General features: G+C 39.4%; 3 protein-coding genes across 7 annotated transcripts in view; 1 reads left to right on the top strand and 2 right to left on the bottom strand.

The window, feature by feature from the left end:
• Positions 1 to 14,550, bottom strand: part of TBC1D23 (TBC1 domain family member 23) — a 45,847-nt gene extending 31,297 nt beyond the window's left edge. Inside the window, exons 1-5 of the mRNA XM_057413037.1 lie at positions 14,512 to 14,550; positions 11,773 to 12,384; positions 4,513 to 4,637; positions 3,765 to 3,876; positions 3,417 to 3,522 (exon numbers count right to left, since the gene is read on the bottom strand). Coding sequence (XP_057269020.1) covers positions 3,417 to 3,522; positions 3,765 to 3,876; positions 4,513 to 4,637; positions 11,773 to 12,384; positions 14,512 to 14,550 — 994 coding nt within the window. The remainder of the gene's footprint in view (positions 1 to 3,416; positions 3,523 to 3,764; positions 3,877 to 4,512; positions 4,638 to 11,772; positions 12,385 to 14,511) is intronic.
• A 2,445-nt stretch (positions 14,551 to 16,995) lies between these two features.
• Positions 16,996 to 25,809, top strand: part of CMSS1 (cms1 ribosomal small subunit homolog) — a 250,363-nt gene continuing 241,549 nt past the window's right edge. Inside the window, exon 1 of the mRNA XM_057413069.1 lies at positions 16,996 to 17,092. Coding sequence (XP_057269052.1) covers positions 17,032 to 17,092 — 61 coding nt within the window. The 5' untranslated portion in view covers positions 16,996 to 17,031. The remainder of the gene's footprint in view (positions 17,093 to 25,809) is intronic.
• FILIP1L (filamin A interacting protein 1 like) overlaps positions 20,216 to 25,809 on the bottom strand; it is a 206,739-nt gene continuing 201,145 nt past the window's right edge. For 3 of the 5 annotated variants that reach the window (XM_057413063.1, XM_057413064.1, XM_057413065.1), the window contains 2 exons: positions 22,147 to 22,331; positions 20,216 to 20,863 (listed from right to left, as the gene is read on the bottom strand). In XM_057413063.1, the coding sequence (XP_057269046.1) occupies positions 20,773 to 20,863; positions 22,147 to 22,331 (276 nt within the window). In that variant the 3' untranslated portion in view covers positions 20,216 to 20,772. The remainder of the gene's footprint in view (positions 20,864 to 22,146; positions 22,332 to 25,809) is intronic. The other 2 variants (XM_057413066.1, XM_057413067.1) reach the window with 1 other exon arrangement.

Raw genomic sequence — 25,809 nt, 5'->3', positions numbered from 1 at the left:
AATGATTTTATAACTCCAGTATGATACGGCATTTAAATATCACAACACGACGAAAGAAGTTTGGTGTTTCCAGGATTTATATGAAACAAAAGAGGTGAATTCTTTCAATGCAGAGAATGCCCCTTTGATGTGTTAAGCACATAACTTTGACTCTACAACAACCTCTTTGAATTCAACATAGATCAACCCACAGTGCATACTTTCAATACCCCAGAAATCCACCGACATGCTGATTTATGAAAAACAGTAGTTCAAAATCAAGTCATCTTACAGACTTAAATTTTAGTATTAGCATATAAAACACATTTTAATGTCTACTTCATTGTAATTTCCCTAACAATATTTTAAACTTGGGGCTGTTAGGGTAACTAGAAAAAGAGAAAGGATTTGATTACTTACAACTACACCCAGATTTTAAATTTGATTTGGTAGTGTTGCGAATCAGAAGATAAACATTACATAAAATATGTTTATTGGCAAAGATGTCCCCTATTTAATGACAGACTAATTCTGAGCCCTTCATTTATACTGTTGCATTTGGATGAAGATTGACCCAAAAAATGATACAAAACTAGTTACGTAATTAAGGTAACAAGCTAAACACTTCTTAAATACTGTCATCATTGAGTTGAATACATACACAAAGCTTAGGTTTTAATTAGTTCCAAAGCATCTTTCTACATAGACTTTTATTTAAAAGGTTGACAACACTTCAGAAAAAGTACTGGCATCCACCTCACTTGAGGCAATGAATCAAAGGCATACTAAAAAATGTCAGTACCATACACCAAATTATGCCTTCCTTCATATGATGTAATAACTACTTAGCTTACTTTCAGTTAAATGCACTGATATTTATTATACAGACTGTAGTGAAACAAACCAGACTTTAGTGTAAGTTCATAGGATTTTCATATTAATATTTGAACACCTTGAGATTTTTAAATGACAAATATTAAATATTCTCACAAATTATTGCATAAATAAATTATGTTTTAACCCACCCTGATAATGTCAATTTTACTATAGTTAAACTGACTTACCGTAATAGAAGGAATAACCTTGTTATGTCTGGAACAGACAGATGCCTACACTACATGAATACAGTGGCATTAAACTTCCAGTGAACATTTCTCCCCTCAATTACAAGAAGCCTATGAGTCTCACTACTTTTAATAAAGTTTTTAATTCAGAAGTCTTTAATACTTTCCCATCAAAACAAATCAATATCTGGCATTTCCTTTTCTCTGCCTCTCAGGACAATAAAATAATACACAAAACTCAAATGCCATCTGAAGATTTACTTTGAATTTGGATGCTACTTACTACTAAACCACTGAAATAAAGATTTAATCCAACCCCAAACTGAAATCTCTACAGAACCTTCATTCTGAACTAACTTTATTAGTTTCATACATTTCATATTGTTACGTATTACAAAGTTATTTGCCAATAAAGACAAAAGGAAAACTAACAGACACTGAAGTGCTTAATTTTGTATGTTATAAGCACTAACCAGGACATTTTTCCATACTCCTGAAAAGGCACTGTGGTTAAACAACACAGTGGGAATTCACCTCTCTCTAGAATTACCCCATTCTAGAGCTATAAAACACAGAACTGCATTTTAAAAGGTGTAGCCATGTATGCATGCAATAATTCCAGTCTCTGCCTTAACTTTCTAAGATGCAAGAATAAATTAAAGCATGATGGGTAATAAAAAAAGATTCTCTTACTGATGCCAGAAGAAGTAGTATCCTTATTTAGGAGTTGGCACTGACTTCATCACTGATATTAATGCTGTTGCATGGTATCAGGGATTTGGCCATTTTTGTGATGGGCTGCCAACCAGATCCTGTGACAGATCCTTACAGACATACTGAAATATTATGTCTTGCCAGCATCCTCTTTTCAAAACCAAAACCTATCATTTTTGCTGGGATTGGTATTAAAAAAATACCTTCCTTAAAAATAGCCTTTAAAGTCCAAAATGTTTAGTATACTTCTTCCTTTCAAGTTTATATGAATTTTGGTGATACACCCAGTAACGAGTGGTGTCCCTCCAGTAATGAGTGGTGTCCCTCAGGGATCGGTGTTGGGACCGGTCTTGTTTAACATCTTCATCACTGACATGGATAGTGGGATAGAGTGCGCCCTCAGCAAGTTTGCCAATGACACCAAGCTCTGTGGTTTGCTTGATACCCTGGAGGGAAGGAATGCCATCCAGAGGGACCTTGACACACTTGTGAGGTGGGCTGATGCCAGCCTCATGAAGTTTAACCATGCCAAGTGCAAGGTCCTACACCTGGGTCGGAGAAATCCCAGGCACAGCTACAGGTTAGGTAGAGAAGAGATTCAGAGCAGCCCTGCAGAGAAGGACTTGGGGGTGCTGGCCGATGAGAAAATGAACATGAGCCGGCAGTGTGCGCTTGCAGCCCAGAAAGCCAACCGTATCCTGGGCTGCATCAAAAGGAGCGTGACCAGCAGGTCGAAGGAGGTGATCCTGCCCCTCTACTCTGCTCTTGTGAGACCTCACCTGGAGTATTGTGTGCAGTTCTGGTGTCCTCAACATAAAAAGGACATGGAACTGTTGGAACAAGTCCAGAGAAGGGCCACGAGGATGATCAGGGGACTGGAGCACCTCCCATTTGAAGATAGGCTGACAAAGTTGGGGCTGTTCAGCCTGGAGAAGAGAAAGCTGCGTGGAGACCTTACAGCAGCCTTCCAGTATCTGAAGGGGGCCTATAGGGATGCTGGGGAGGGACTCTTCATTAGAGACTGTAGTGACAGGACAAGGGGTAACGGGTTAAAACTTAAACAGGGGAAGTTTAGGTTGGATATAAGGAGGAAATTCTTTCCTGTTAGGGTGGTGAGGCACTGGAATAGGTTGCCCAGGGAGGTTGTGAATGCTCCATCCCTGGCAATGTTCAAGGCCAGGTTGGACAAGGCCTTGGGTGATACGATTTAGCGTAAGTTGTCCCTGCCCATGGCAGGGGGGTTGGAACTAGATGATCTTAAGGTCCTTTCCAACCCTAATGATTCTATCTGCTTTTCAAATTAAGAACCAGTCATTAGACAATTAAAAACTTGAAGGACACTATAGAGAAAGTGTCTGGTTTAAAAGATGGGGCTTGGAAAAAAATTACAAATTTTTCAACTCCTGAAGATTCCTGACCATACATACTAACAAGATAACACTCTAAACTTCCATGTCACTCATCCCAGAGTCAGAGTGCAGATAGGAAGCTATTGTTTTCTAATGATTTCTTACTGATTTTCTCTGCTCTCTCATCTTCCTCCTGAAAGCTTCCTCCAAAACGTACATGTAATTCAGATTATTTAAATGAAATAAAGTCCTAAGACAACTGAGAATACAGAAGTTTTCACATAGGTGATCCAAACATAACTGAACTTACCAATTAGCTCTTGGCAATCCTTATGAATTATACTCTGTTCAGGTAGGTCTAAAGAGCCATCCCAGGATGCTAGGCTGTCCCCCTTTCCTACAACATTTAGCGCAATCTGAAAACAAAAACAGAAAACCCTCTAAACATTTTAGTGTTCTTTTGTAGTTAACCCAATTACTGAACTTGGTAATTTAACTCAATAAAGATGAATATTCTAAAACTGAATCAATATACATGCATATTAAAATTCCAGTCCTACAGCCCTTCTTACAGAGATGCCTAGTAATTAAATAATTTACCTCAAATCAAATACAACTTCCAAGTATTTCCTGTTTCTTGATTTAAGATAATATTTACCTGCCAGACTTTGGCCCTGAGATCAGCAGGCAGTTGTCTTCCTTGAATAATGTTTCTCACAGTTTCAAGATCACAGCCACCTTCTTCTAAAGCATCTGCAAGATCTTTTTCCCTACAATAATATGTTTTATGTTTATTAAAAATGAATTATACAGTACTTTCCAATGTTTATCTATTAAACAGATGTAGACTGGAAGCTACTATCAGGCAAAACCTATACATACGTAAAGATATATTAAGGCAATTTGACAATTACTAAAAATAAGTATTTGCAAAATGTTATTTGTCCTTTATTTTTCAGGCTGCTTGTTCAACTCCTAATTCTATTCAGTTTACATACAAGAAGTTGTAGTGTACAACTGAAGAGATACACAGCAAATTTTCACTCACACACACAATGCATTCATAGCAAACATTATACCTAAATTACATGGTGGAGTTCTTTAAAGTAAATTAGATGACCTAGAAGCCAGAAAACTTATTTGAAACATCAGCTTTAGCTCCACCCTTCTCTGAAATGGGAAAGAGCCTTTTAGTCAAACTCAGATTTAGTTAACTAGTTTTAGTACTGCAAGTGTGGACATGCACACAAGACTGAATTAAAACATACAAAAATGTTAATAATAGCGTAGAAAGCAAAATACACAAATTCACAAGACAGTCAAACAGTAATGACATTTAAGTTGCCATAGTAAACAACAGAAGGTCATACGCTTCATAGATAATGAACACATTCAGAAGTTATTACTTTGCAATTTCTCTGATAGCTTCTGCAGACTGTTTCAACAGTTCAATGCTGTCAATGAGACAACCACATCTGATAATTTCAGGAATTTCAATATCATGTAGCAGAACAGTGGCAAAACACGAGGTTCACTGCAAAAACAGCAATGGCAGTGATACATAGGTCCCATAGGCAAACTTCTCCCTTTCTGTATTTTCTTATCTGTTATCTACTAGCTCTGACATATACCTTAAGAAAGGCTTTGCTTCATATACTGGAGGAGTTAAACACACATCCAGAAGGTTTATAGCCCGAGCAAAACACAAGAGCATGACTGTTTATCCAGGACAGACATTCAAGTATGAAGATACATTCCTTGCGAATAACACACCTATTTATACACATGGAGTAACAGATGTTAAAGGGTTATCAGTATAATTCTCAATTACTCCACACTGCACACTATGTAGGTGAATTCCAAATACCCATGGAAAAAGAACGTCAGCTGTGGAGCTCTTGGCTACTTCTTTAATTTGCATATAACCACAACTGACTTCCTGATATGAAGGTTCTCAAGTTTGGTCTCTTGAGAGCTTAAGACACTCACTGCTGATTTCCTAAGTATCACCCTTTCTGATCAAAAGATTAAAATCACCATTCTGTAAGAACGTACGCATATACTTAACAGTAAGCCACAAGCTACAGCCTTACTTAAGACTGAAAGTATTTACAAGCTCAAAGAGCAAGCACTTTTGCTTGCATTATACCAGCCAGTTCTTTTGCCAGTGCTTTTTTGGAGGCATTTTAAAAGCATATTTCAAATATACATGGGGGCACAACTAGTCTATTCAGGTAATTTTGAAGATCTGGAAGAAAGAAAACAGTTTTCAAAAAGTGTGACTTGCCTTATTTTCTTGTACTTTTAGTACTTTACAAAAAAATCCCAAAGCTCGCTTCTTTTACAACTACAGGCTGCACAGCTGACTACCCCTTTCCAGAGGCAGAAACGGGGAGGGGAGCACCCATGCACACTAGCACTTACATCACCTATCCCATTGTCAATTGTGTACACAACAATCAAAGCTGGAGAAGTTAAACTATCAAATCAGTTCAACCTGAAAAAAAATCAAGTATTTCCAGGACATTCACATGAAAAGACCTAGCACTCAGAAGAATTTCATGAACTCTGGGATGACCCAACTTCAACAGAAGCCAACATCAAACATCAGCTAAAGAGAGCTAGATGCTCATGTAAGATATATTACAGGTTTCTGTGCACCTCTCTACGTACAACAGACTAGAGAGCAACCACTAGGTCTTGAATTATAGCACACAAAATACAATTAGTTGCTACAAATATTATCCGAGCATTAAACAGGCACGTAGAGATAAATGCAACAGCTGCGTGCATATTGTATTTCAGGCAGAAAGGTCTTAAATGGCCATACTTCAATTTTGCTCCTGTATCCTCCAAAGAAAATTATTTGGGGAAGGAGAAATGGGGAGGAAGAATAGATAATTTAATATATGTGAAACAACACTTATAACCATATGGACGTAAACTACAAAAAACATACCTGCAAAGAATGTTTCACAGGCCCAAGAGTACTAATTCTAGTACTGAATATTCACAGTTTCAAAAGCTGTGCATGGGTTAAAATATGTGCTTCCTCTGTTTGATAATATATTGCTATTTGCAAAATCTGCGTAAGTACTGCCATTCAGACTTTGTACACTGTATATACGACAGGCAAATGTCTCCTACTTCACCTTAAAAAGCAAGAAATTGGTAAGCCACTCTCCCACATGAAGAGATGTGATGCATTACCAACACTGAGTTAAATAACAGCAGGAGTGGAAAAATGAATTATTCTATTACAATTCAATTAGCTACTCCTTTCCTCTGTCAACTCCCAAGACTGCTTACAAGTGGGAAGTAAGGACTTTTCAAAGATTAAGAAAAATCTTTTCTAAGAAACATTCTATTCACACTAACTTGCGAAGTACAGAGTATGAAAGTGATTTTGATACCCGAACACAGGTCCACCAGCTGTGTTTCACCATATTTCAGTGTTACGCTATAAATATTCCAGTAAACAGCTAGCAATCTGGATCCTTGTCTTTCATGAGTGAAGATCAGCTAGGAAGTCTTCTGTCCTTATGGACAATTATTACACTTACTTTGGAATAAATGCAGTACTCCTCTTTATGGGCAAACTCCTCCAGACCAGAACATCCTTACTTTCTGCTCTACCATGAATACACTCCCTATTTCTGGACTGTATTCAAAATTTTGGTTAGATGCATAGCATTGCAGCCTATATCCAAGCCATTGTCTGAAAGTTTAGCTCCCATAACACATACTGTTCTCAATGTCAAAATACACAAAGTTGCATTAGTGTATCCGGAGTAAATATCCATACTTACAGAAGGACCTCTGAAATTCATGCCATTCTGGTGACATATTATAATCAACAGGTAACAAACATCATACTTTATTTTTAGCTAAAGCACTTATGATGTGAGAGAAAGCTGGGGATAATAAAAATTATCAACTACTGGAAATTCAGTTTCAGTGACCTTTTTTAAAAAAAAAGTATTATTTATTTTACTTATATATAAAGTACTTCATAACAATCACTTATAGGTACTAATGAAGGGACTAAAAATTGTGGGGATGTGAACAGCAAGATGGAAGGAAGTATTTCAATAAACTACAAATACATGTGAAAAGGCATATAGTATTAAGAAAACTATAGATTACAGTAGATTACAATGCCTGAAATGTACTTGCTAAAGTACATTACATCTGCTCATTTGCTATTAGGAAAGAGAGGTCCCTTTGAGCTGCTTCCTCCAAGCCGAAGTACATTTTTGAGGAAAAAATACTACAAAATAAAATACTACTAAAGTTTTAATTTCTGATGGGCACATTTGTAATACCCATTGAGCTGTGAAAAAAACACATTAGTATCTTCTACATGTACCAAAATCATTATCTAAAAACACACTTACCAGTTCAAAACAAGATGACCACCCTTTTTTCATATACACTGAATTTACTATTGGCTATGAAAGATATTAGTCAGTGGCCTAAAAGAGGGCTAAAACAAACACCCCCACTTACAGTTTACCAAACTGCTTCACATATTCTGACCACTATCTGATGTTGATGTAACACTTGAAAAACTTCTTTATCTTTTTCAACACTCCTCAAGGGACACACTCATCATAGCTGCTCCTTGGATGCTTTAGTAGGCCAGCACCACTTCCTGTGTGAGAAGTAGTCTTAAACATCTTCACACATCATTCCCGTTTTCCCTAAACCAGAAGCAAGGCTACTCCTTACCAAGACTTATCACCAGTTTTAGCTTCTACAATGTCACTATCTCCTAGGACATCAAACGTACCCAGTCTGCAAGTTTTCATGTTCTTCTGATTAAGTGTAGCACACAAAGACAGGCACATACATCACAATACTGCCATCACAATTATGATGACTGACTGTATGTATCCACGTTAGTGCTTGATTGGACTAATTTATTCCAATATATTTTTATTATTTTTATAACTAAGGTTATACACTTTAAGCAAAGTACTTTACTTGAAAAAGCTCACAATAACATACAGGGTTTTAACATACAGTAACAGCAAAAAACCTTTACTTAAAAGAAAACCAGGCAAGTGAACAGGGCTCATGAAAATTTTCAAAGTCAATTGCTAATATTAGTTTATTTTTATAGTCACCATTCAACCTTCCCACCATAGGAAACTAGCTGTACTAAAGCTTCTTCCTCCCACTCCCAGAAATACACTTTTATATGATCTGGTTACTCAGGTTCCTACTTTTAATTGAGGATTCTCCTGACTACTGGAAAAATGCCTCAAGAAGAGCTGTATTAAATAAAAAGTAATGAGTATTTGCTCCCTACAGAAAACAAACAAAAAGTCAATCCCTCACATTCACTCAAAATATCTGTTGTATTCAGAACACCACTGAATATTCTTTTCCTTCTAATGGAATTTTGGAGAAAAACATGAATTTAATGACATCTTCTATTTTTTTTTTTCCCCTAAGTGTGTTAATTTCATGCTTAACTGCGGAAGAAGAATGCAGAAGAAATATGATGACTTGAAGCACTAATAATCCTGATACTGAGCACAGAAAAGATATATATGTAACTTGTTTTGTCACCCTGTTGCCTGCAGCAGTTGAAGTATATTTTGGGACCTACGAGATGAATTACTGTAATGCAAAGTTAAATGCACAGGTCTTGACTTTCAAGTACAGATGTTAAAGTAAAAAAATACTACTTGATCAAGTTCCCTGAAGCTCAAGTATTAAAGAAACAGCTGCAGAAAGGTTTTAGAAATTAATTCATTACTGTTTATATCTTTATCTGTTTGAGAACCTGAACAAGAACCTGAACCTGTCTCCTTTGTGTTTCATAGCACTCTTAGTTTTGGACACAGATATGGTTTTCGGCATCAATTATCACCAGCAATTTCTCAAATTAATTTTTTGAGAATATGCCAAATAGCTAAAAAAAAACCCCAACACTAAGATCTGATTTTTTTTTCTCATTTTATAACCAAAACTGTTCCTAAATTCCTGTGTTTACTGAAGCAAAAAAGATTATAATCTCATGTTTCAATAACTCCATACATAAATTTGTGGTGGTGGTGTAGAGATTTGGTTCATTTTGAATTGTATTGTACTATGGCACATCTTCCTGGTTTTTGCTGAACAAAACCACCAAGCAGTCTGTACAGATGTTGAGGGGTTCAATTTATCATCAGTTTGTGTGTACCCCCAATTCACTTCCACCAGCACATGCATGTTGACCCAGGAAATACAAAAAGGGCATTTTATGTTAATAAGCACATCTAGATTCTACATGCTCAAGGTGCTGTCACAGTCTGAACACAAAATTACATCTGTCTTTGGATTCCCCTAAAGAACTGAATAGAGGACAAGGAATCAGCACTGCCAGTTTTGTTCCCAAAGAAGTCCAGATGTACATACACACCTTTTAATGTTTCAGCTGGTTTGTTTTTTTTTAAATGTGAAATGTTATTGCAGAGTCCTATATACTTCAAAACTATGACAATATGGTAATTTACACCAAAAAGTTCATTCAAATGATACATACCATACTTAGAAAAACAGCCATTCAACAACATTCAGGTATGTATACAAGACCAGAGTTTAAATCAATAAATGAAAAAGAAAGCATTCCACTGAAACTGGCTTAGAAACAAAAACCAAACAAGCAAAATAACAAAAAGACAAACAAACAAACAAAAAAAAAAAACCAAAACAAAGCAAAAAAAAAAAACACAAAAACCAAACAAAACCAAAAAAACCCCAAACACAACAGAACTAAAGAGCCATGCGAAGCTCTTAAGCAACAGGAAATTCAACTTTATGTTCATTATTCACAGGGTACAGCTCTAGTAACAGGATGTATTCTCACACATTAATGTAGTATTTAAGGATCAACTTCTTGAACTGTTCCCACAAAGACTTCCAAAACTTCTAAGGAATACCTTCCAGTTCCAGTCTGCCTTTTCTAGTAGCAGCAGCATATCAAATTTGCTATAGTTACATTTCGAAGCTGCCAGTCAGGATGGCAACACTGCACAGTGCTCCTTGAAATATGTCTGGAAACAGCACTGTGCTGCATTCTCAGCAGAAATTCTGGCAGTTTGTTGTGATCCGGAATCATAACATTCCACATTAGTCATGAAAGAGGTCTGAAGTATTTTTCAGAGATATTTCAACACAGCTCTTATTAGACATCCACAGTTATATTTCAAAGTGTCAAGACTGCACCACCAATGAGTCCTTCCTTAACTTAATTAAGTGTCTCAGCAGTCAGGTCTGTATTTAAAAATAATGCTTATGCAACTCTATACTTACAGAAAGTGCTTCATAAATTCTGAAGCTGTAACTGAAAGCAAAAAAGGCTAAAAAACGACACCAATTCACTTTCATTTGTTAGTAAATGATAATTAGTCATTTTATCCAAAAGCTGTATTTGTAGAACCAACCTAGACAAAGAACAAATACCACCTGCATCTGTGTCAATTCTGGCTTTTTTATAGTGAGCTATTTAAGTGCAAAGAAGATTGAGCATAGTTAGCAAAAACCTTTGAATTCACTACATGAAATAAATCCAAAAAGCAAAAACATCAGATTGGAAATGATCATAAAAAGCAAGTCCGTAAGATAACTGTTTTAAAAAGTGCGTACGTGGAAAGGACAAAGAGCAATGTTGTGTCAGAGCCACAGAAAATTACATGCAGTGCAGAAGTGCCGAGAGAAAAACAAAGTGAAGATGCACAGAAATGGAGATGTGGTGTACTGTAAGAACAGCTTTAGTGTTTAAAACACAATGTTTATTTAAGTCTCAGCAATCCTGAGTAAACATGCATGCAACAAATACTAAAATCACGTCATTGTTACCATCAAAATGATCCTATACACGCTCCAGAAATAGTGTTTAATCTCGTCCTAGAGGCTCAATGTAAAGACCATTATAATAGCTGCACTAGAGGAGGGTGGCAAGCAAAATCGTTCAGAAAACAAGTCAGAACCTACTGCTGTCACCCGTGCTTGAGTGGGTACACAGAGAAAGGGGAAGCTGAACTGAACAAACCAACTCCACTCCAGGAAGACAGGCACACACATCGAGTAGCTCCTAACGCCTATTAAACCTATAATCTTAAACTGGACCAACCACCTCGCTCCGGGCTGGGCTCGGCCCAGAGGCCCGCCTGTCCCTTGTTTTTACGGCGGCCCTTCCTCTTTCGGGACCGGGTAGCTACTGAACGCCCAAAGGCGCTTGCCCCGGGGCTCGCCCCAGGCTTCCATTTGCCCTGGGGCCGCCGGTCCCGGCCGGCAGGTGGGCAGAGGGGGCCGCCCCTGTCCCGGGAAACGCCCCAAGCCACCACATCCCCGCCGAGAGCCCGCCGGCAAAGCGCCCACAGCCACCACCACCACCACCACCACCACCACCACCACCTCCACCACCACCTCCACCACCACCTCCACCACCACCTCCACCACCACCTCCACCACCACCTCCACCTCCTCCTCCTCCTCCACAGCGCCAGGGGCAGCCCCAGCCCCACACCCCAAGTGCGGCGGGTCTCAGGAGAGTGCGGGGGAGAAGCGGAGACAGGTAGGGGGTATTTCGGCCCCTCCCACCTTCTGCCCCTCGGCCCCACTGCGGAGAGAAAGGGAGAGCGAGGAAGGCCAACCGACACCCTGTAACTCACCAACTGCTCGACGGCTGCGGAACCTCTTCCTCCATCGCCGTTGACGTGCCCCTCGCTTGGCCGCAAAGTGCGGCCGGGTGGTGCGCTTTTTTCCCCAGTACCCGCCCCTCCCCTTACGCGGCGGTTCCCATTCCCGCTTCCTCTGTGCTGTCGTGAAGTGAAGGCGCCGGCCGTAAAGTGCGGAAGCCTGGCATGGGAGGAAGGCGGTGCTTGCCGGAGGAGAAGAGGCGGGAGCTGGGTTGTGGTGGGTGAGGTTTGTTCCAGTGCTGGGTTTGTTGTGGGAAGAGAGGTCAGACGGTCTTTAGTGGTTACTGTGGAGAGGCTACGGTTACGGGGCTCTTTCCCACTGGCGGTAGGAGCTGCCCCTCCGTGGTCCTGGGGTAGCTCTGCGAGGTGGGCTGGCACTCGCCCGCAGCGGGAGGTGCTGAGGGGTACCGCGCTCCTCGCTCTCTGCTGTACTGCTTCGCGTCGGGTGGTGGAGGACGTCCCCGAAGTCAGGTCGGCAGCAGGTGCCTTCCTCAAGAGTACGCTTAGAAATCGGCGTCCTCGGCTGGGAAGCAGTTCTCTGTAAAATCTGGGTATATTCGGTTTTCGTAAAGATGAACTGCTTTGCTATGCATAGGTTTGATTATTAAATTACTTTCCCCTACAGTCAGTATTGGGCCAGTCAGAGAAAATTCACAAGTTTTACACAGATCCCTGCTTCCAAGGCCTAAAAATCACGTGGTAGCATTCATTAGCCATTCTGGGTAGCACAACCCTGAAGCCGTCGGTCACACACGTTCCCCACCCGTCTACACCCTGAAAGGAAAAAAAAACCCATGCTCTATGAAACTTAAGGAAAACGATTCAAGTAATTTATACGTGAAATAACAGTGCCACCTTACGGTAAATTAATGTCCTTACATATGTCTTTTTGACTTCAACTGCTCGCCTGGAGAGCACTGCTCCAGTCCCTAAGTGCCAGGACTTCGAGTGAGACTGCTCCTGTGGAAAAAGATACACGCCCTCTTAACGTTCAGGACCCTGCTCCGGAGGAGTCAAGAGTATTCATTCAAAGATAACATATAATAAAAATAAATTATGTTTATTTGTGCCTCAGAAAAGATTATGAATAATCTTAATCAAGGAAGTAAGTCTTTTACAGTATAAAACCAGATTCATGCAATTGGAAAAAAATATTGTGGAGTAGGTAATAGAAGGTAATAATTCTAATTCTTCTTTTTCCCACTTCATGGATATTTTTCACTTTAAAAAATGAACAACACAATAAAAAAGCCAGCATTTTAAACAGCTACTTTTGTTACTTAGGAAAAAAAGTTTGTAAAATGTTCATGAGGGATCATTTGTCTCCTGGGAGTATTGACTGCAAAGTAGCAGTCCTGATCTTGCATGGGAACTGATTCAAGGTTTTCCCCAAATGTGGAACTCTTTGGACCAAGGCCTGTGTATTGCATATCCTTCATCTTCTGAGAAAGGGCTGAAATTTTTCATATCTTTGGTAAATTTGTCCTTTATTTTTAATGAAAATACCACAATATGGGAATATATGCCCTATTTAATGAATGAATCTTGGGCAACTTACTACCACCCAGAGTGGGAAAAGGCAGAATTCGATATGTATACCACAGAGGCTGAATCTCTGTGGTCTTGACCATCAAAGCTCCCTTGCGAACTTATCAGTTAAATGATGAAAAGATGCCAAACCCTGGGGGGAAACAATGCATTTAGAACCAGTGTAAGTTGTAGACCCTTGCCATGGGATCCTACAGAATATCCTTTATTTTAGCCAACCATTTATGAACCTAAGTACTCTGTATCATGATGGGATACACCTTACTCTGTGGAACTGTCACACCAGGTGGGTGTCAGGAATCAGGATACACAGCAATTTCAATTCCCTAGGCTTGGGCCAGGGACATTTTAGAAAAAGGAATACCATATAATGATGCTATAATTAGAAGACCCACTTGAAACTTAGTGGGTACAAAACAGCCAAACTGCAAGGCAGGAAAAAATCCATGATGAGAGTACCCAGTCCCAAACCATGCATGTGCCACCCAGGTCCCCCCAGAGGTAGTTCCTCACTGACATGATGTCGTGGTTTAAACCATGACTGTGTGGAAATCTGTTTAATTGCTGCATATGTGAATCCCAGCCCCAGTGGACCAGGGAAGCATGGCCATCAGCCTCTGCATTGACCACAAGAGCTACAGTTGACAACTGTGACCATCTTTGCATTGCTGGAGACCCAGGAATAACACAAAAAGGTACTCCGCTGTCACCACATAGACAATGAAGCCACTGGTGAATTATACCACCAGAAGAGACACAATTAGAAAGGACAAAATGTCATACACAGTCTGTTAGTTCATATTGGATCAATTATTCTTTTAATTATTGCTGTAAATATTATTTTAGTATGTGTTTGTTTGCCTTGTGATTGCCATTTTGGACAGTCACCTTCCTCTGATCTCCCAGCACCATAGTCCTCAAACTTTTTGGTTTTTTTCCCATGGTTTAAGCCCAGCTGGTAACTCAGAACCACTCAGCTGCTTGCTCACTCTTCCTGCTTCTTCCTCCCCCTGCTCCTGGAGGAATGGAGAGAAGATTCAAAAGAATGTAACTCCCATGGGTTGAGATAAGAGCAGTCCAGTAACGAAGGTATAACACAAATCACTGCTGCTGCCACCAATAATGATAAGGGAAATAACAAGGGAAGGGAATACAACCGCTCACCACCTGCTGACCAATAGCCAGCCCCACCGGAGTAGCCATCTATCCCTTCCGGGTAACTGCCCCCAGTTTATATACTGGGCATGATGTGCTGTAGTATTGAATACCCCTTTGGCTAGTCTGGGTCAGGTGTCCTGTCTCTGGTTCCTCCCGGCTTCCCCTCCTCCCTGGCAGAGCTTGAGACTTCAGAAAGTCCTTGGTCAGAGTAAATATTAATTAGCAACAACTAAAAACATTAGTGTTATCAGTGTTGTTCTCAGGCTGAAAGCCAAAAATACAGCACTGCACCAGCTACTGAGAAGAAGAAAAATGACTGCTATAGCTGGACCAAGGACAGTTTTGTAGAATTAACTTAACTTTAGGGATGTTTTTTTTTTTTTAAAGAAGATATTGTTAATGGCATAGCTACCGTGTGATATACAATTACATGTATTTTTTCTGCTTCTTCTATACTTTCTTCTGATTATATGGACCTATAATCACTGTGGATGAAGACATCCAGTACTGAGCCCAGCAGTGTTTGAGCCATGGGTTGGGGGGAGAATCAGAAAACTGAGCTTATCTCAGGCACCATTTGCATTTGACCATGGGAGGCCTTGCATGAATTAGCACAAATGAAGCAAACATCAAGGATGTTAGCTCTTGAAACTGCATAGACAGGATTGGTGTGACCCCTTTTTCTGAAGCTGATAAGCCACCACAGGAATGTAAAAAATGCTTAACTAGAGCTGACTCAAAGGATGGAGTCAAATAGTAGACACCACAATATGAGGGCCAATGACCACCCTCACAGAACCCCAACTTTGGAACTGCGTATGTGTTCACTAAATTATGCCCATCATTATCATAGTAACACCTCTCTGTACTTCGTATGCAAATTATGGATAGCACTCCAAAGAATATGAGCATAAAAGGGCAAGGCTTAGGTCAGAGGGTGAGCTCCCACGAATGAGAATACCCTGGGTGAAGAGGACCATTGAGACATTGCTGGTGGTGATACTTCTCTCTTTTTCTCCCTTTCTCTTTCTCTCTTAGAATAATGGAATAGTTTTGGTTGGAAGGGACCTTCAAAGGTCATCTAGTGCAGCCCTCCTGCAATGAGCAGGGACATCTTCAACTGAATCAGGTTGCCCAGAGCCACATCCAGCCTGGCCTTGAATGTCTCCAGGGATAGCTGTCGTGGTTTAAACCCAGTCAGGTAACTCGTTCACTCACTCCCCCCCTTTCTCTCCCCCTACTCCTGGAGGGACGGAGAGGAGAATCAAAAAGAATGCAACTCCCATGGGTTGAGATAAGAACAGTTTAGTAACTAAGGTATAACACAGATCACTACTGCTACCACCAATAATAACAATGATAAAGGAAATAACAAGGGAAGAGAATACAACACCTCACCACCAGCCGACCAATAACTCGCCCCCCCAGCCCGACCAAGCTCTGACTGATACCTCCTCCAATCCCGCAGTCTCCCAGCACTTCCGGGTAACTCCCAGTTACATCCTGTGCATGACGTGCTGTGGTATGGAATACCTCTTTGGTCAGTTTGGGTCAGGTGTCCTGTCTCTGCTTCCTCCTGGCTTCCCCTCCTCCTTGGCAGAGCATGAGGCTCACAAAGTCCTTGGCCAAACCAAAACATCAGTGTTATCAGCTCTGTTCCCAGGCCGAAAGTCAAAACACTGCACTGCACCAGCTACCAAGAAGGAGAAACATGACTGCTACTGCTGAACCCAGGACAATAGCACACCCACCGCCTCTCTGGGCAACCTGTGCCAGTTTTGATTACCCTTGTAAAATTTTTTTTCCTCACATCCAGCCTGAATCTTCCCCTTTTAGTTTAAAGCCATTACCCTCATCCTATCGCAAGAGGCCCTGCTAAAAATAGTTATAAATAGTTGTGTGTGCTGCTTGTATGTCTAGAGGGGTGTAAATGCCTTCCCAGGCATCAGAAAAGAGCTTCTGTCAGAATCTGGATTATAAATGTAAAATGAATACCAGATTCTTGGTCTGAAATTCTGGGTTGTGCCAGCTTTTTCAAACTTGGGTGACTCTCGAGTTGCCCAGTGGCTGAGACTGTGCTCAGATTCACTGAGTGTGAGCACTGCTTCTCCTCTTCTCTTTTTTTTTTAGTTGAATATTGTCTAGAACTAAGTAAAAACACATGGCACAACACTTGCTTATCGAGTTAAAGTAGTCATTGTTCAGTTATTTTATCTAATGACGTGTCTTGTATTTTGCATTAATAAATCATAAAACTGGTTGGTTGGTGTTTCACCTTAATTCAGCACAAGAGTATCACGAGCTTAGGTCGCTGGTCCCAAGGGGAGGTGGTTCGTGCTAACCGATTACTTTCGGGATGCCACAAGTGTTCAAATGGGGTCACGGGGGTGCGGAAAGGGTTGCAGGGACGATTCCCCTGTCGGTGGTCCCGCCTTCCCGCCCGGCGGGCGGTGCCAGTGCGCAGGCGCGGTGTCCGCGCGCTGCTCCGCCTCCCGCTCCCCGCGTGGCGGTAGTAGCGGCCGCAGCATGGGGGACGCTCTGGACGAGTTGTGGTGGGATTCGCCGGCAGTGGCAGGCAGTAGTCCAGGTATTCCTCCTGGAGCTTGCTCCTCATGCTGGGCTAAGAACAGGCTTTCTGAGGGTCAGCCCCCTTCTGCCTGCCCCTCCTCATTCCTTTTCGTTGTTTGATTTTGTGGGGTTTATTTTTTTCCCTTCTCCTTCCTTCCCAATTCCCGCTCCCTCCAGTCCTCCACCTTTCCTTTCTCCGCTTTTAATTTATTTCTCCTGGTTTTCCTCTCACCCGCTTTTTTGCTTCCCGTGCCTGCTTTTTTTCCCTGCTTGGTAGCGATGGCGGTTTTGCTCGTAAACAAAATCTCCGCATCCAGATGATGTCTAATCTCTGACCCTCAGACCCGGGATACTTACGGGAGGAAGCGGCAAACGAAAATAACGTATACTTAAGTAATAGGAACCCACTCAACAAAAATACATTTAAGCGAATTTTAAAAGGCGGGGATGCGGGGTAGAATGAAGAAAACCGCTTGCACTGAGTTCAGAACTCAGTTGTCCCCTGCATTCATTTAGCTTCTAAATTGTGTTTTCTTCCAAACCAAGTTTCTTTGGTGAAAGGGTGTTGTATACTGCGTGTTGATTGCTGTTACCGATGTTAAGTTACTTAGTTCTAAAAGGCCTTTGGAGGGAAGAAGTAGCTGTGGTACTTGAAAAGCATCACCCATGTGCTCACTGGGGTGTTTTAACATCACCTTTGCCATGTGTTACTGTCAAAGGTCAGGAGTTAAACAGCTTTTCTCCAGCCACTGCTCTTTGGAGCATGGTACTATGGCTGATTTGTATCTTTGCCTGGTGATTATACTATCTGGCTCCTATATTTGGCTTTTTTTCAGAGTGTCTTAAAGCACTTTTCAGCCTGTGGTTGCATGTTGAGATTTACTGTGGAAAACTAGGTAATGGAATTTAGTGTGGTAGAGCAAGACAACTAAAACTAGTTTTAAGGCTTTATAGTGCCTTATTTTATTGATTAATTGATTGTTAATATTAATATTGTTTTGGAGGTTTTTTTATTCAATATAATATTAAGAGTCCTGAATATCTTAAAAACCTGCACATTCTGCCAGCCAGAGGTTTCAAGCTGGGTGGTCAGTGTCAGCTGATTTTTGTAATTTTGACAGCTTTCCTTTAGAAATGGGATACAAATTAGGACTGGAATGATAAACTTTTGACATGGTAGATAAACCAGCTGACTTTGAGATGAGACTGTGTCTAATCCAGACCTGTATTAAAAGTGCTATATACACTTTACTCCAAGAACATTCTTTGAATGTTTTGAGAGTAGTGATTACAGGTGAGTGTTGTGCGGACCATGTACTCTCATCTATATATCCCACCTTTGTAAAGTTCTTGGCAGGTTCTTTATGTGGAGGCTGTTACTGTATTAAGTTGACACAAGCCGTGAGTAAAGTAAGAAGAACATCTGTAACTTTTATTTTGTGTAGCTATTTTTCATGTACAACAGATGTAAAATCAAAGGTTAATTTGTACCACATCTTATGCGTACTATAAAATCCTTTAAAATCAGTTGGCATAAAATAGGAAATCAGGGTTTACAATGTACAATAGAAGCAGCAATATGCAAAAATAATTGTCCATTAGTGAGCACTTTTGACAGACTTGATCTTGATCAAGTTTATTTCTGTGCAACAACAAGTTCCATAAAAAAAAAAGTTTACTATCCAACTACTGCTGACCTATTTTAAAAAAGTATTTCTGCTGCAAGTGTAAGTACAAAGCAGGTACTGATCTTTTGCCAAGTCCTTTAAGACTAGTCCTATAAGAAGTCCTGGCCAATGGAATAGTCTTCCTAATAATTCAGTCCTCAAAAATGTCTTAGATTTTAGTAACTCATAGTTAGAAGAGGCTGCTTTTAAGATGAAGTGCCTGAAAGATGTTCAGACTCACTCAAAGGGTATGAAAACATAAAATAGATATCCTTTTATATATATATATAAGTAATTCTTAATTTGTTTTTAGCCAATCATTATTTTAGAATACATACTAAAGATTAAAGGTAGTTACTCTCACTTTGAGACATGAATGTTTACCCTGCTGCATGTGTTTTGTAGATGTAAAAAAAACCCAACCCAAAACCCAACTGAAAAAAAACCTGAAAGGATTAGCCTTCTATTTACCTTGTCACCTGACACAAACTAAAGAACCTTGCCTAATAACTTCACCAGCAAACCTTCAACTTTGAGAGGAGATCTGTGGAGAGAGTGGTTAGGGATTATCTTCTACTTATCAGTGTTTAGTGTTACACATATCCAAAGTCATTTAACTGCAGGGTTTCCTCCCCTCCCTCTTTCGGTTCATATCACAGCTATGTTCAGTCTTGAATGTGATTTTTATATTGCATTCAGAACTATAAGGGAGAGGTTAAGAAATGCTAAGGAGATTGTGTGGTGTTGGTGAAAGACACCAACTTTTTTCCTCTTCTCTCCATGAACAGAAAGAGCACTTCTCACAGTACTGTCATTGTCTGTATCTTGCCCATAGCCAGCATGCCACATCTCCCAAGCAGTTTGAGGGAGAGGGATGCACTTCTATTTTTCAGAACTTCTTCCAGTTTCCTTCTTTTATGTTACCACTCCTTGTCTTTCATTCTCCATACTTTCTGTGTCTTCCTTAATCCTGTAAGAGTGTAGTATCTTCATTTATCTGTTTAGGTTCTTAAGTAAAAGTCTGTGTCAGCTATGGCCCTCATAGGTAATTATGTCATCTCAAGACAGGAGCAAAAGACAGGGAAGCTCTTCTATGATAGCAGTACAAATAGGTGAGAAGTATAATATGGTACTATGGTGGATGATTTGACAGACTTGTGGAGTTGTTTGTGGGCTCTAAAGCAACAGATGCTATTGTGGGAATTAATTTCTTTTGCCAGAGGTTTTCTTTTCTTTCTGTAGACTGGCAGTAAAGGGTGCCAGATAGCGTCAATTTATAATATGTGATTTGCAGCTATTGGGTATCAGACTGTTCACTGTAGCATGTTCAGTGAGAGTTTGTCACTTGATCAAAGCTAAGATCTGTTGGTAGATGCGTGTATGGTTTGTATCTTTTTTTTCCTCTTTTTTGGCTCATCTATGAGTTACTATCCCTTCTGATAAAACTTGTTCTTCTACGGAAGATCTCTCTGATAAGCATGCGAAGGCAACAGCTGCTGTTAGAAATTCGTGTTTCTTCACATTTACATACCCTCATTCTGCAAGCTGCAGAACATACAATGGTGTGCTTCAATGAATTTTATTTGGATCTGAGCATACATGACACAGAGCCTTGACGGTTTATAGTTACTTGCAGATTTAATGAATAAAACTCAAAGACTTTTCTTTTTAATATGGAGGAGTCATTCTTTAAATTTCTGCATTTTGACGTGTGTCTTGTGTCAAAGGACACAAGCTGAAATACTTTTCAGTAGACTGTTCTTTTTAAACTTTTCCTTATTTCAGTACTCCTAGAGGCTTTCTTGTGGAGTTGTTGAGGGAAGCCTAGTTTTCTATTGTGGTTTGCAAAGATAGTTATGCAGCAGCGCTAACATGTTGTACTGTCTCAGTAGTTAAATTAAACTTTTAGCTGTGAAATAAAAGGGAAAAGTCGGGTAACTGAATGTATCAAAATCTCTTCTTGCTTCAGCAAAAGGGTCGCAGTTCTGGCTATGGCACTGATATCACCACAAACTTTTGCTTTATTTAGGAATTAGGATTTGACAGTTCTTGAAGAAAGACCTATGTGAAAGGAGTTTTCCCACAAATTATCAGTTGAGCCATTTAGACTGTTGGAATGCACTCTGTTAGGGGAAGAATAATGAGGAAGACATTAATAGCAGTGAAATAAATTGATTTTTATATTCCAAACCAGTAACTTATGTTAGTTGGTATTACAGGTTTCCTGAGGGGGGTTCCTTACAGTAATTGTATCTTGTTATTTTTAACTTTCTAAAGTGGAACAGCAAGAAATTTTCTTGTCAGAGCAACAATTGCTATTTTTCAGAAAATTGGACACAGTGAACCTGGAGTCTCTTCTACTGTTCTGATTAGTTTTGTGTGATGGCTTAAAGGAAACTGAGTAAATTTAGAGTTTTTTAAGAAAGTTATGCTTTAAGAAAAGCAAAAGGCAAATTCTGCCGTGGATGAACTAGAACTACTGAACTACTTGTACAAAGAGTTAGTTTGGTTAATAAAAACCTTCATGAAGATTTATGCATATGGTTGTTACCTATTTTGCTTGAATGTAAGCAGTTGAAAGGAAGGGCGAAATTGTGGAGATATGCAGAAACAAAACTGCACTTCTGTGTAAGTCGCAATTTACTGTTAAGCTTGACACAAATTTTGATAATTTCCAAAGTACTTTTTAAGTGAATTCAAGTATAAATACAATAGTCCAAATAAAATGGTTAACTTTACACAACTAGTACAGACAATATCCATGTCAATTCTTTTACCTATTTTTAAGTTAATATCTGCACAAATAGTAGTGGGTTAATCGTATTAGTTGCCTCATTGAGGAGGGAATTGTTCATTTTCACATCATGCTTTGAAAGTGATGCTTGGCACAACAAGGAACTCTGCATTTCTTAAAGTTCTATGCAGTGTAAAAGAGCAGATTTTCCAATACCTCTCTTCATTCTGTCTTTACTACTGAACATAAGATATCCACACTAAAACAGTTCTTGACTAGACCAACTTTGAAAATAAAATAGCACCTCCTTCAACCCTTCTTGATTGACCATATGTTTTTACACATCTGCTGAGACAACATTAGCATTCCTGTTTGTGGAACATGTCAAAACTGAATTTATAGTAGAAACTTATTTGTGTCTCATGTGCTTCTCTACTATGAGGACCGCATTCTGGAATTACACCAAAAAAACAGGAGCAGAGCTTGGCCCTTGCAGAACCTTTGACTCCTAAGAATTTGTATGTCTCTTGTCGTGTGATTGGTGACCATTGATGTGCTGATCATGTGGACGGTTTCAGACTTTTTCCTGATAGAATCATAGATAGAAACTACTGCTGAGATTCAGATTGCTTAAATCCATTTTAATGTCATAGATCATAGAAAATTATTTACCTTCTCCCTCCGCTTTGAAGGCATGTTTTAGACACAGTTCTTACAATGCGTAGCTTTCCAGAGTTGCTGTCTTGGAGTGGTTTGCTGAGATGTCCAACAGGAATTCTGACAGGTACTTTGGTTGTGCTTGTAGGCTTTGGTTTGGGGATCCGAGTTGGAGCTGAATGGCGGAACACATCAGTAATCTTGAAATAAACCAAGAAAATAAGTAATGCATTAGTGAGGAGAGACAAATTGTGTATTTAGCTCATCAGTGTCTTTTCCACTTTGTAAAACTAAACACATTGCTCTTAGAACTGTTTGTCTTGAACTTCCTTTCCTTGGTAATGAGAATATAGCTTTGTATTTAATTTATCTATTTGATTGGTGAATATCAAAGAATCTGAATGGATTGAAATCCAGAGTATGTAAAAGAGGGGGTTTCATAAGTATTTACTGCTAGCTACTACCGAAGATGAGATACATAAATCCTTCCTGGGTCTGAATGCGTATAACTAGTTTTATGTTTTGAGTTTCGGCATCAGGGCTTTGAAATTGAGTAAGGAAAAATGAGATGCAGTTTTCTTTGCCATGTGTTCCTTGAAGATTTTACCTTTAGGTGGCAGCAAAGTTTTTCTTTTGAGCTGCATCCCAGTATTTTAACTATCACTGAACTGAAACTTGTCATTAATCGCTAAATAAAAAAACCAACATACATTTTCATGTTAATCTTAAATTTATCACTCATTTGTCAGAATGCAAGGAACTAGAAAGTGTTTTGCTTTAATTACCAAAGGCACCATGTTAAGAAGGGGTTAATGTTGGAGGGGATAATTGTGTGCCTGCTATAGGGCTTTCCTTGAGTACTGAGTTGGAACAGTTTGCCTTCTAACTGTGTGGTATGGCCTGGTAGATGAGGCACAGTGTTGAGAATAAAATTTTGGGTGGGCTACTCCTAGCAGTGCTACAGTCTGATGTAAATTTAAAAGATAATACAAAATATGCCTCAATTTTCTAACTATAAAAAGAATTGGATTGTCCATAATTTGCTAAGCATATTGAAATGAATATTTGCATATTCATGTAGCATATTGAATAGCATATTGAGGTAAAAATATTTGAAGTCTTGCATGCTAAAGTGTGATTGTATCTCTAAGAAAGAATTGTGGATTGTTTTGGTTTGTATTTTCTGTTTGTTTTGGTGTTTTTGAGAAGTGTTCCAGTTCAGAAATTCCATAGGGTACAAGGGGGTTGGAGGATTCTGTCATAGTTGATTGAGTAGCAGTGTTAGTACTTCAAGAAGGTATTTGTAGGCCCAGATTTTTACAGGTGTTGTGCATCTAGCCGGTATTCAGGCTCTAAAGTCTTACTAAGTCACTGGGAAGTTAGGTGTGAAAATACTCCTGTGCTCTGGCCTGTAATTTTCTTCAGCTTCTACTTCATTAAAACCACCATTTACAGTATGGCCTTCTGAGCCTTCAAATTTCATGTCAGGCAAAATTTTCTTTTTGTGCTTCAAAATGCTGTTCTGTTTTGCAGTTTTGAATGACGGCATTGAATACATTTGAATTATTATTCCTCAGTGCTGAGAGTTGTGTTACAGCTGATGACTTTGCCAAGGTTTGGTCTGATTACATTGTTTATATTGCTCTCTTTTGTGTTACATTTGCTTATAGCTGCAGTAACTGAACTGGTGCAGCTGCTGGCATAAGCTTAGACTTTAGGGTAACAGTTGTATTATAGGGCTCTTTTTCTATGCAGGTAAACAATAACAGTGTTACGTTTCTGTGCCAGGACAGCTAAACTTGCACTTCAGTGACTGCACCAATAGAATTGTATAGCTGTAACTTCGGTTGTCAGGGAGGGATTTAACAAACTGCCCATCTAGTTCTCTTCCTCCTCATTAAACATTTAAAAATTGGTTTATTTTTCATCATTCCTGATAAAAATTCTAGAGAGGAAAGGCTGAACAACTTTAAGGAAAACACTCACTGACACTTATTTTTTTAATTTAATTACATGTGTGGCTAGACCAAGGACTGAACTTTGTTTTTGAACTTGAAAAAGTGTGACTCTCAGGTACGAGTTGTAAAAAAGAACATTCTGGGTCAGTTGACTACATCAGTGCTTAAACTGCTGTAAGATATACCAGTAAAGAGGGAATGGCATTATGTGGGAATTGTCTGGAAAGCATTTGGAAGTAACTGCATAGAAATTTCTGCATTTAATTGTATGTGTACTGAAAATTTCTGTGCTATTCTTTTAGCTCCTCCCCTACTACTTAATCTAGAGGCATGTAAGCAAGTACATTGGCTATAGCATGCATGTGTATTGGGATGTCCATTTTGGTTTTTTGGGTATACCTGAATGACTGAAAAAAGCCCTATATATGTATATTGGTGGTCTTTTTCAATATAATTTTAAACTTTTATCTATGTCTGGGAAGTCTGTGTGCACACCAAGAATATCTTCAAATGTATACATCCTTTCTGTTTTTTCCTTCAAGGTGAATGGTTTTCAGTCTCCCATTCTTTTTTTGACACTCACTTGTATTCTGAATTTGCTGTCTCTATGTGCTATTTAGTTATGGTTCCTTGAGTTCCCATCTGTAGGCCACTTTTTATATCTGTTATCTTTCCAAGTGAAGAAGAGGAAATAAAACATGTTTATCCTTAAAAAACCAAGCTGAGCTGCCTTTCACGTTCTGGAGAGCCCTTGTATGTTCCTACCGGGGTTCTCTAGCAGCGCTAGAAACAAAATGTTGCCAAGGAGCTATCTAAATAGTCATGCAGTTTTCCTTTACTTAATATATCTAAACACAGTTAAGTAAATCTTGGCAAATAATTACTGCAGTAGCAAAGACAACCAACCCCAAAGATGTTAAACTAGTCACATTTTTGAAATGAGAAGATTGTGGTATGGCTGTCTGGAAACACAATAGCATTGATTAGTTTAAGGTGTTGGACTTGGAAAAATATCAATGTTTTTGTCAGTAGTGCTTATGTTTATGGAAATAAGTAATTAAAGCTCATTTTCAGGGCAAGTCATGACCTAAGAATCAAGAAGGGTGCAGTTTCATAAGGATCATTTAACTTCCTCAGTTTTAAATTAACTTCTGAAGTAGATGTCAATCACCTGTAATAAGAATTGGCAGGAGAAGGAATGAGAACTCATTCCCAGTGTCTGTGTTATTTTATAGTGAATAACAACAGGTACTTCAGGGACAGGGACAAATGCTCCACAGGTGACAGATGTGGAATTTTCACACATGACTGTGAAAATGGTCCTTCTTACTTTGAGTAAATCAACTGTGCAAGCATGCTCTGAAATATCATGATATATATATTCCATACACGCTTCAGTTATTTTCCCCATGGGCACAGAGGTGGCTTGTCTGTTAATCATATGGGCTGCCAGGTATTTTACCATGATACAGTGCTTGCTTTCTGAGGAGTGGCTAAGGCAAATGTGTGTGTTGATGGTGGTCAGGGGGAGAAAAATATGTCTGTTTATGTGCTGTTGAAGTAGAGCTGCCTTTGATCCTAATTTCTTTTTTAAGAAAATCTCTTTAAATCTGATGGGTGTTTTGCTTCCTGTTTGTACTGTGTTCATTTAAATAGGGAGGAGTACTTCTGCTGTAAGTTTTCTTATTTCATAGAATCATAGAATAGTTAGGGTTGGAAA

Source organism: Pezoporus wallicus, unplaced genomic scaffold, assembly GCF_028554395.1.
Source record: "Pezoporus wallicus isolate ANWC-B61680 ecotype Strahan unplaced genomic scaffold, APGP_CSIRO_Pwel_v1 contig_6484, whole genome shotgun sequence".
Classification (NCBI taxonomy): Eukaryota; Metazoa; Chordata; class Aves; order Psittaciformes; family Psittacidae; genus Pezoporus; species Pezoporus wallicus.
This window is presented reverse-complemented; position numbering and strand designations above follow the sequence as displayed.